At 39.7% G+C, this 11475-nt stretch overlaps 1 protein-coding gene across 1 annotated transcript; it reads right to left on the reverse strand.

The window, feature by feature from the left end:
- Positions 1–6715: 6715 nt before the first annotated feature.
- On the reverse strand, positions 6716–10846 carry slitrk6 (SLIT and NTRK-like family, member 6). The gene has a single exon (XM_085915768.1). The coding sequence runs from the start codon at positions 10844–10846 to the stop codon at positions 8318–8320; it is 2529 nt and encodes an 842-aa protein (XP_085771894.1). The 3' UTR covers positions 6716–8317.
- Between the last annotated feature and the right edge of the window lie 629 nt (positions 10847–11475).

Raw genomic sequence — 11475 nt, forward strand, 5'->3', positions numbered from 1 at the left:
CATCACATCAGACTCATTATGAAGTTCTGGGTTTGATTCCTGGGTGCTCTGGCTCCCTATCACATTTGAAAACATGCATATTAAATGCATATTAAACATTATTATGACAGAACGTACCAGTCAAATGTATATGAATATGCAGGTACAGTTTGATTTTTAATTTTAGTATATTTGGTTTAGGAGTAATCCAAATGTAGTCAAGTTAAATTATTTTAATATTGTTTAACTAGAATGACACCTAATAACGGTATAAAAATACATTTTTCAAAATAACCGACCACATCCTGGAAACAAACCAATACAGAAAACCAGTTACACAATACTTATAAAATGAAAAAAAGAATGGAATGGAGAGAATCAATAAATATTGCGCAATACTCCAGTACTGCAAGTTTACCACTTCAATTCTAGCTGTATCGCTGGGAACTCCACCCACCAATAATAGTCACAGACTGAAGAAATTGAGAGGCAGAGAAAGATGAGTGTGACAATATTGTGACGGTTGGATGATCTTTGCTCTATTGGCCCAATAAAAAGGTAGAGAATAGTCAAAATGATATGGGAGAACAGCTTTTCCTCTTCAGCATAGTTTCTATCTTTCATGCATACAAGGCTACTTTTTTTCTTTAGAAAATAATAGAGTACATCCCATGACTGAACATCTTTGATGTTGTGAAGCAAACTGGGTCACCGGCTTGATGTTCCAACTGCTTGCCAAGCGAACAACAGGATGGGGGTTCAATCCGTAAGCTTTATAGCAAGTGGTGCAGCTTGGCAGCCAAGCAAGCATCATAAGATCACCAGGGAGAAAAGAGGGGATTCAAGATATGAAAAGTTGACAATTTCAACAGTAAAAAAGCCACTTTCCAGTACAAAGATGGAAGAGTGAAAGTGGAAATTTTATGTTGGATACTCTCACTGAAAATTTATAAAAACTGAGATTTAACACTTAAACGGTTTTTCAACTTTGATTACTATGTGACTTCACTGCAAATGACATTTGGAATGTTTGTGAAATTGGCATCATTACTGTGCAGTCTCTGACAGAGTGATTGCAAATTGTGAAACCAAACATGTATTGTAAGCGCAATGACGAGCCACACCCTGGAACATGAATGTTAAGAAAATGTAAAAAAAAAAGTAATTAACAAATAATAAAATAAAGGAGGTAAACGCCCTTTAACTAACTAACTAACTAACTAACTAACTAACTAACTAACTAACTAACTAACTAACTAACTAACTAACTAACTAACTAACTAACTAAAAGGCACACAAGAAAGACCAGTACAATATGAAACATAAATCTAATAAAAGGAAACAATGTACATTTTCAACCATGAAGCATTAACGTGATGAGGTCAAATGTCATTTATCAAGCTGGGGGGGACTGACATCACATATGCGCCGAGTCATGTTTTTGTTATTTGCATGAGTTATGTGTACACAACGAGCCAGCATTTTCAGCCTGGCAATTCAGATTTTTCTCAGTAAATAATTTGAAACAATTTAATACATTTGACGTCAAATAAAACTAAAATTAATCAGGACAAAATCAAGGTTGGGTTTACACTATCTGATAGTAACAAAGTGTTGCCAAGTTACAAAAACACGAGGGTCGTGGTCGTGCTGGAGCCTATTCTAGCTGACTTCGGGTGGTAGGCGGAGTACACCCTGAACTGATTTCCAGCCAATCCGTGGGCACACACAGACAAACAACTATTCACACTCGCACTCACACCTATGGGCAATTCGTAGTCCATCAGCCAACCATACATGTTTTTTTAATGGTGAGGAAACCGAAGTACCCAGAGGAAACCCACAAGGAGAACATGCAAAATTCTGGAATCCGACCCTGTACTTCTGAACTGTGAGGTGAATGTGCTAACCAGTGCTCCACCTTCAATGAGAATCATCCACCCATCAATGAACTACAACTTGTCCGAGGTTGGGTTGTGAGGCTTGTTTATATTACGCCTGCCAGTCATGTTTCCGAGCAGTGGGAAGTGGAGGCAATACTTCTACTTCAAGCTAAATGAGACTGTGTCTATCCTCTCTAAACAAAATACAAAAAATTTTATTCCTGTGTAGCTTTTCAGAATCTTCACGTCTGAAGCAACACAGTTTGCTATATGTTAGACGTGACTGCAACTCGCCGCTGGCCGCTTTTGCATGTCATCTTTCTAGCCCGTTATATTAGCAGAAAGAGAAATTGACATGTTTTCTCTTGCAAACTGTAACAACTGGGATGTGAGTGGAACAGGATTATCTAATCAAAACACTTCCATGAGGAGAAGAGGTGAAAATCTTTTTTTTTTTTTTTTTTTTTTTTTTTTTTTTAAATAATGTTGCTGACCTCCAAAATAGGAGCAGCATAGGAGTGGGAGACATTCTGAATGGGCTCGGGACAGGATAGGTGTCGATTTCACCAGGACGTTACAGGAAAGAACTACAAGTGACGACCTTTCTTGACGAGTGGAAGGAGAAACCGTTTATTGGCAATACTTGTTCAAAGTGGCCTCGGTCTACTTTTTTCCTATATTGTTCAATGTCTTAGAAAGAAATAGGAGAAATTTGCTTAAATGCATGGAGGATATAATGCAATATATTAAAGTTATATTTATTGAACCAGACAGATTTTACTGGATTGGAAATGACACGGGTGTCTTCCAAAAGATAGAATGTACAGAGATCACTGGACAAAATATTTCTCTGCTTTATTTTGCACTTGGAAATAAAGTGGCATGTCCAAAATTATTCATAGTTCTCATCAGAAAAGCCATAATTTCTTATTATGACAAATAAAACACATTCTGACCACTTTTTTTGCATCTTCATTGATATTTCTGCTCATTCGTCTTCAGCAATGAGCTCCATCTTTCACCATCTTTCATTCTTATAGCAGAACTGCCCCTAATTCTGATTTCAGGGTCACTGCTGAGATTTGGATTTTGCATTTTTTATCATAAATTCTCGACAGGAGCTTCTATGGTTATATATGATTTATTCCATCCAACTAATTTTGATGATTAGTATTCCAACATCATTTTGTGTTTTTGCATAACAAGCTGCCCGAGCAGTGTGTGATGACAGATTGGGTAAATTTACCAACATAGTCATGGCCAGAACAGTAATTACCCTCTTTGTTATTAAGTGGCGGCATGTTTTTGGTGGCTGTCATTCTGACTGAACTGGACATCCCCTGCTGTTAACACTTCATGTAAAAATGTGATTTTCGTTTTTTCAAATTCACATTTTTGACATTTAGTTTCAAACCATGGGTAGGGCAGCTTCTTACCAGGATGTCATTTAATTGTCATCTTTGTGTCTGGCTCGCAAATATTTGTTGTATTGTCCAGTGGACGTCAAAAGCAGATGTTAGGCCAAAACATGTAGTGCTCAAAAGGCATGTTAAACCTGGAGCTCCCCTTGTCTAGACAGAAAGAGGACGTGTTGAACTTGGAAAGATATTTGGCCCTTGCTAAGTCTTGCCCCCCAAAACCTCCTCGTTAGAAGTGCTCTCTCTTAAATTTCTATGTTCTTTAGAATGTCATCTGGAGTTTTCCTATTCCTTGAAAAAATCTGCATAATTATCACCGGTATCATGCACAATTATTTGTCAACCAGAAGCACTTTCTGTAAACCTTTCTTCTTACTCTTGACAATGACACATTCTAGTTCATGGGTTTTATGACCGTCCCTCAACATCATTTCACATTTTCTCCTGTGAGGTAGAATTTCCCCATTGTAAGCCCTCAGTCTAAGTTTAGTCTCTTAATCAATAAGTGAGTTTACCTGTAGACTTGGTAGCTCAGTCTCCATCAATGCTGAACTGCAAGGGTCCCGCACATTTTTCAAAGTGAATCTGTAGGTTTTTTTGTTTTTTTGTGTGTGGTGTTGCGTAATGTGACATGTCTGTGAAATAAGTACATATTTGTATTTAAAGAGATCTGAGGACAATGTCATTTTGTCATTAAAATGAGCGTAGACATCTTCTAGAAATAGCACATACAAATTTTGTATGATATGCTGAAGGATTTTGTGTAGTGAGTGCCTCCATGTAGAGGTAAACGCAATAGCCATACAATCATTAATAATAGGGTGATCTTGGTGGTGATGGAGGACTGCACAGTGTATTCATGCTCTGTGTCGGTGCATATAGTAAGCCTAAATTGAGTGCAGGGTAAAAAAATTGATTATTTTTGCTGCTGAAAAACTTATATAAGATACTTTTGTCCACTAAGGTTACAGTGGATTCAGAGTTTAGAGTCTATCATCTCTGTTCAAATGCCTGTTTTTTGTGAATCATAAAAAGAAAGAAAAACACGTGGTTTGGAAACTGTGCTATGGTGTGATGTAACCATATAGTTGAATGTTTTGGCTTTATTTGAAAAGTCATCACAAAAGAAATGTGCAATATAACATACCTCCACTGAACCATGATGGATGCACCATACTTTGGAGCTGTTTTACTTCAGCTGGAACTGTGACCTAATCATCATGTAGGGAAACATTTGACAAAAATTGCCAGAATCTTGTAACCATCTTCATCAGTTCTATTTCAGTACAGAAATACAGCCCCCTTCTACTTTCTAATGAATCGGAAAGGGGATCTTCTGCGCTTGTTGTAAGCCTTTTCTAAGTTGGCTTCAGTCACACTTGAGTAATAAAGTTTTTTTTCAAAATAAATCACATGCGTGTAATTACAGTGAACAGAAGAATTGCTGTGCAGTTACTGCTTTGACATGTTGCCTTATCAGCGCTAGCTTTCCATCAGGTAAGCTAAAAAGCAGAACTAAGCCCTAATGGACTGTCAGTTTTCATCAGTGGTGTGCATTTTTATGCTGTCAAATATTAAATTGCATCATATTTTTGTGAGTCTATCTTAGAAACCATGAGGCTACCTTTGCTCATTTACCACAAAAAAGGAACATTGAAATATTAGACTGGTCACCACGTTTACTACTTTTTTAAAATCGGAGATGCAAGTCAACTTTTGTAGATTTCATATTTTCATAAGAATTATTATTGCTTGTAATACTTATATGCAGAGGCGTGGTGGTGCATTGGTTAGCATATCCGCCTCATAGTTCATAGCTGCAGGGTTCAATTCTGGCTCTGGCCTTCCTGCGTGGAGTCTGCATGTTCTCCCCGTGTCTGCCTGGATTTTCTCCAGGTACTCCGGTTTCCTCCCACATTCCAGTAACATGAATAATTGATTGAATGACCACTCTATTTTGTCCCTAGGTGTGACTGTGTGTGAATGATTGTTTGTCTTTATGTGCCCTGTGATTGCCTGGCAACCAGTTAAGGCTGTACCCCACCTACCTCCTAAAAACAACTGGGACAGGCTCACCAACCTCGTGAGGTGAAGTAGTCTGAATAATAAATAGATAATTATAACAATAGAATTTACTATAATATAAAATATGATAATATACTGTGCAGTATATTCAATATTTTTTAATTTATGAATTAAGGGCTAGGTACAGCAATGGGGGGATTTTTTTTAAACGTCATAGGCAAAGTACCAAAAAATCACAACATAATCTCAACACTTGCACAAGCTTTTATGAGTCAAATTTAAAATTAAGAATTGAACATATCTCAAATATCTGATGTGCTAGAAAAACAAAGTCTTTTTTTAAAATCAACATCAAAATGTTTAAGGACACTTAAGCCCATCTCTGATTAAAATTAGCCGTTGACCAGTATTATTAGTAGGTATGTACTCAATTCTTGACTTGTTAGCGATACTGATACCAAGCACTGATACCACTAGTACTTTTGATACATAAAACCTTCCCCCAAAAAACTGGTAGATAATTTTAAAAAAAGTTCTATACATCCAAAATACAGCAATTTTCCTTGAAATTACATAAAGCTAATGCCAATTTTCTACTCTTCTAATTTCTAGTTCCTGATGGTAAAACGGTCATTAAAGGGTGGCCGATACTGGTATTGGCTGTCGTCCTGAATACTTTGCAATACAGCTGGCAACGGTATTTGCCCGTGCATATTGTTATTTGCATGAGGAAAAACATTTTGTTTACAGGATATGACAAAAACATCAACAAGGACAGTTCTTTTCTCAACCTTTGTATCACATTTTCGAAAACTAAATCCCACTATTAGGCAAATAATTTATGAAGCTTGATCTACAAGGCCCCATAAGGATACAGTTGCACCACTATGGATTTATACCTCCAATTTCTCCCTTACATATCATTTAGTTTTTTCCCTACCACCTTAGTGCACACTTGTCCAGTAATTACTTAGCATTTGTGTGGCACAACGGTACATTCTCCATGCCTTGTCCGGAATGCACATTATATCCATAAACAAACATCAATCCCGGGTGGTGTGGTGCTTATATGCTGGTGATGTGTACGTATATGTTTTGATGTCCCCTGCTGTGAGGGTGCATGTGGTGCTCTCGCAAGGAGCTTCTGCACCATCAATTGTTGTAGAAATTGTGCTGGCTCGCTACAACCCCCCACAGCCATTGTTGTGTGATTAAGGACTAGATTTGAGCCATTGCACAGAAAGCAGGGCTACAATAAGAGGGAAATAAAATTATTGTCTGCACAAGTATGAGCCTGTATTGTACAAAGCTGATTGGGGTGGGGTGGATGGGGACCAAGTACGCATAGACTGAGATGGCCATTCTCAATACTTCAACTCGCATTAACTTGTCCATATTTATGTTGTACTCTTTATTTTCTCTGTTCATTAGTTACAACTTTGTTTTATGGTCTGTACAGCACTGAAGGCACACAAAACCAAAATATAGAATGCAACATGACTATGTACAGGATGAAGAGAATAAATAACTAAATCAAGTTAGGTTAAAAAAAAGAAGCTACAGCGTGTGTGCTTACATGGAATCCTGAATAAAGTCAGTCACTGACAGTCTTGCTTAGAGTCACAGAAGAGAGTCGCAAAAGGGAAGATGTGTTTTTATGCAACATTCCAAACCAGTCCAGTTTGTGACTTCAGTTCATACAAATTTGAGCAGTTTGTATATTTGGTGTAGGAAGAAACACAATACAGCAGGACTCCGTTGATTGTCATGCACCTTCTTGTGGCATCTGATTAGTGCAATGCATTTTACAAGACAATAGTACTGTGTAAGAGACAGTATTTCTAAAGCTTGGTTATGATTGATGCATTTGCACGTCTACACGGCTCCGCGCAGAAAAAAAGTTGACGTCATTTCCGCAATCACACCGCCTCGCACGGCGTCCACGTGGGCCAAATCTCTATACGGCGTGCCTGCTGAGATTTCTAAACTACACTAAACTCCCGTGAGGAAAAAATGTTGTAGTTGTTGTAAACAACAGTATTTTCTACTGCCCGATTCTTTGCTTTTCATTCATTTTTTAGATGTATGCAGACTGTTCAACCCAAACTGTTGTTAACTATTGTTTATTGAATAAAAAAAAATAATTATTTATTACTTCTACTTTGGTGATGTGTTGTTCATATGCAGATGACGCTTTTCACTGCTTCCTATTGTCTTGAAGAATATCGACTACACTCCGAGGCAAACTGGGCAGATTATGAAAGGCTGCCAAAGTGGTGCCGGCCAGACTCCGTATGTCTCATTTCCGCGCGGAATGTACTTGCGTCAAGCATAAACAAAGCTTTAGTGCTCTTTTTGTGCATTTAACAAAGAAACCCTCCTCTATGTGAGCTATCACACATTTGTATAAAAATAAATAAATATTCTGTGATACTTGTTCAGTGTATAGGACAGGAGAGCAGACAAGAAAAAAACACTGTACCCACGCTTCAGTATTTCGGATGTACAGTTATTATGTTTCTGACCCGAAAATCCCACCACACACCCCGGCCCACAGCACAATGAGCATTCCGGTTCGAGCAATCCAGCTGGCTTATGTTGACAGAGGGTGTAATCAGGTCAGACCCGGAGTGAGGATAGAGTGATTAAACAGCAATTCTAGGTCAAGTGGTGATTCAAATTCACTGTATCCTAACATCTGCTTCATCCTGACGGGATGGGAAAAGGGGGTGGGAGGTTGGGGTCCTCTGGAAAGCGGGTATACTGAATGGGTCATAAAAAACATAGCCTATTTATGTTACATTTGGCGGAAAAAAACACACCCTCAACTGGCTACAACACATGGCTGTCAATAGATAAAATATCTGCGCAGTTACATTCTGTGCTACAATTTGACAAAGTGACGTGCCCGTTACAGATATTTCACACTGTGGAAAGTAGAGGAAGGAAAAGAGGACAAGGCACTTGCTTCAAAACGTCACATGGGGTTTGTATTTGTGATGGAGCTCAGTTTTATGCCGGTTGGTGCTCTACAATTTCCAGGTAGTCTGGCTCAGTATGTAAATTGGCTTTGAGTTCAAAGTACTCATTCTTAGTTTGCTCGAGCATGACCTTGCGCGGCCTGGAGTACATGATTGTCTCCATTAACTTTAACTCCTGCTGGTGCCCTGGGACCTGCCTTTCGACTGCAGGCTGAAGATGGGCCATGTTTTTTCGAAGGTATTCGGTTATTCCAAGCTGCTGCAAGTCTTTCTCTCGCTCCAGGATATTCCTATACAAGGAGTTGGGGTCTCCAAGCGTAACAAACTCAGCCGGGCATTCCCCTGCCATGGGTTTGAACTTGGAGCTCGGGTTTCCTGTAAGTGGGGAGGTGTTCTCTTTCTCCATGATACTTCGGCAGACATGATTCTTGGAGCTGGATTGGTCCAGGCCATAATCCAGATCGGTATCGTGATCCTTGTGCTGAGAGCAGTAGGTGGGGTTGCGACATATCTGCACAATGGGACTGTGAGATCTCTCTTCGTACAGTGAGGCAGAACCAGGTCTTTGTGTCAGAGTATGGTGTGTTGTTTTCTGCCCATACATGCTATAATGTAAGTGGATTGGGCTGCTGCTGCTGTTTTCTCTTGGATGATCTCCTGCTACTTTTCTTTTTGCTCTGCGGCGGCGCCTGTGCACCATAAACACAACCAGCCCAGCTGAGCAGAATATAATCATCAGGACCAAAACAAGAAGGCTAAGGATAAGCACAGAGAGTGGGACGGTGTCTGTGAGGGAGTTGAGCAAGCCTCTGCCAGTGCCATCGGGGCCCAGCGTGGCGGTCACGCTTTCCTCTCCATCTGGAACCAAAGACTGGGTATCCAAACCGGTGCATAGCACTTTGTGACGAAGGCTTCGAAGATCAGCCTGCATCACTTTCTTTGGGGTGTGGCATAAAATGGAGCCCACTACTGTGTCTTTTCTCAGTTTTTCCACCCACTGTTTCAGGCTAAACAAGTCACAGCTGCAGTCCCAAGGGTTGTCCTCTAAATAAATCTGCTCTAATGAGTCTAGTTGATCAAGCACATTGCTCACTGGCAGGTGCAGAAACAGATTTTTCCTCAGATTCAATTTGGTGAGGGGTGCATTGCGAAATATCTGTGGAGGAAGAGAACTGAGCAGGTTGTTGTTTAATGACAACAGATTAAGGTTTGGCAGGGGATTAAATGTGCCCGGAGCAATGTCCTTGATAAGGTTATATTCCAGATACAAATACTCTAGATTGTGGAGACCCACAAACATGGTGGAATGCAATTTCTCAATTTGGTTGCCATTCAAATGCAGTTTTTTCAAACTGTTCAAGCTAAGGAAAGTTTCATTGTCAATGTAATCAATTCTATTGTTTGCCAGATTGAGCAATTCTAAACTATCATGTGTGACAAAGTCATACCTGTAGAGTTTCTGAATCATATTTCCCGTCATGACCAATTTTGTCGGGCTTTGAGGAGGTACTCCGATATCTGACACCTTTTGAATTCCTCTGTCTTGACAATGCATCAAAAACCCTGCCATCGGGTAATTGTGACACGAACAATGCTCTACACAAGGACTACCCGGAATGTGAGATGGTGTGGGTTGCTTGGCGTCGTCTTTGGCGTCAGTCAATTTGGGAATCTGTGCTCCTTTGGATGATGGTGTAACAACCATATCCAGTGACTTAGAGGGCTCTTCTAAATTGATATCGGCGTGGGATGGACAGAGAACTTCTCGCTTGACTTTAGCAAGGATGCTCCCCTTGAAGTTGTGTGGTGTGCTGCAAACCACCTCCCCAATAGCAGACTGGCCCCTCATATTCTCCATCCAGATTTTTAAATGCAAAATATCACAGTCACACACCCAGTCATTGTCCTCCAAAAGTAGTTCCATAATCCGGCCGATGTGCTCTAAAAACCCGACATAAGGCAGCGTTTGGAGTTTATTGCCTCGTAGGTCCAGGTGGGTGAGAGGCACAAAACGAAAAATGTTATTTGGTAAAAACTCAATGGAATTATCATTAAGTATTAGGACCTTGAGGCGGATCAGTTTGTTGAAGGCCCCTGGTTCAATGACCCGAATGAAATTTGTGTCTGCTTGGAGAAACTCCAAATTCCCCAGGCCTTGAAAAGTGTCCTCTTTGAGAGTGACCAGGAAATTTCTGTTGATGTGGAGTTTTTTAAGTGAAGCAAGGGCACTGAAGACTCCGGGTTCCAGCTCTTGTATGCTATTACTGCCGACATGTAGAGAAAGGGCATTCTTGAGCACTTCCATTTCTTCTGCACGAAGCTCAACCAAGTCATTATTGTAGAGGTTCAAATGGAAGGGCACATTTGACAGAACATTTATTTGTGAGATTGTGGTGATGTTTCTCTGCTCGCAGTTGATATAAAAGATACCGTCCTTTGTCTCACAAGAGCACAAGGAGTCACAAGACTCGCTTATGAAAGTCGACGGCTTTAAGAGATGGGAATCTTGAGATTGGGCCGCCCTTAAAAAGAAGGTGACAAAAACGATGCAGGGCAACATGATGGTCTGTGATACCTGTAAAAACAAAAAGTGGATGGGGAGCAAAGAAGAGAAAACAACATTAATAGGAAATAATATCATGTTTTGAATTCTAACACAACATTCAGTTGCAAGCTAAAATGTCTACAAAGGTGTACAACAGGGATATTTAGCAGCTAATGGGAACTCAATACACTTTCACAACAATTTACAGAAAAAAATATACTGCGAGTGCTGATTTCAAGGCTGAGAGGAAACACAGATGGCATATTTTCCTGTGACTCACAGTGGGATAATGATAATGCTGCATTTGAAAATATGTCTCTCTTTTGACTCAGTTTTTAGCCCTGCCTATGCCATGCATCTATGTGACTCACAGAGCTACTTGATTCAAATGTCATCCCATGTTTAGCTCAAGAACACATTTGTAAGAACTTTTAACCACTTATCACCCAGCAGGACTGAATGGATACCAACACAAATGATGGCATCTGAATTGGTGCGACAAAAACAAAATGTATCCATTAATTGGATTTAAGTAACAATAGATCAAAGGGTGAATACTTTTTATTAAATACGGATGTCCGTGTTATATCTTGACCCATGAGTATATAACTATTATAGGAATGCATTCTTTAACAAAACTCAGC

This window comes from Syngnathus leptorhynchus, chromosome 1, assembly GCF_054491065.1.
Source record: "Syngnathus leptorhynchus isolate UIUO chromosome 1, UIUO_Slep, whole genome shotgun sequence".
NCBI lineage: Eukaryota > Metazoa > Chordata > Actinopteri > Syngnathiformes > Syngnathidae > Syngnathus > Syngnathus leptorhynchus.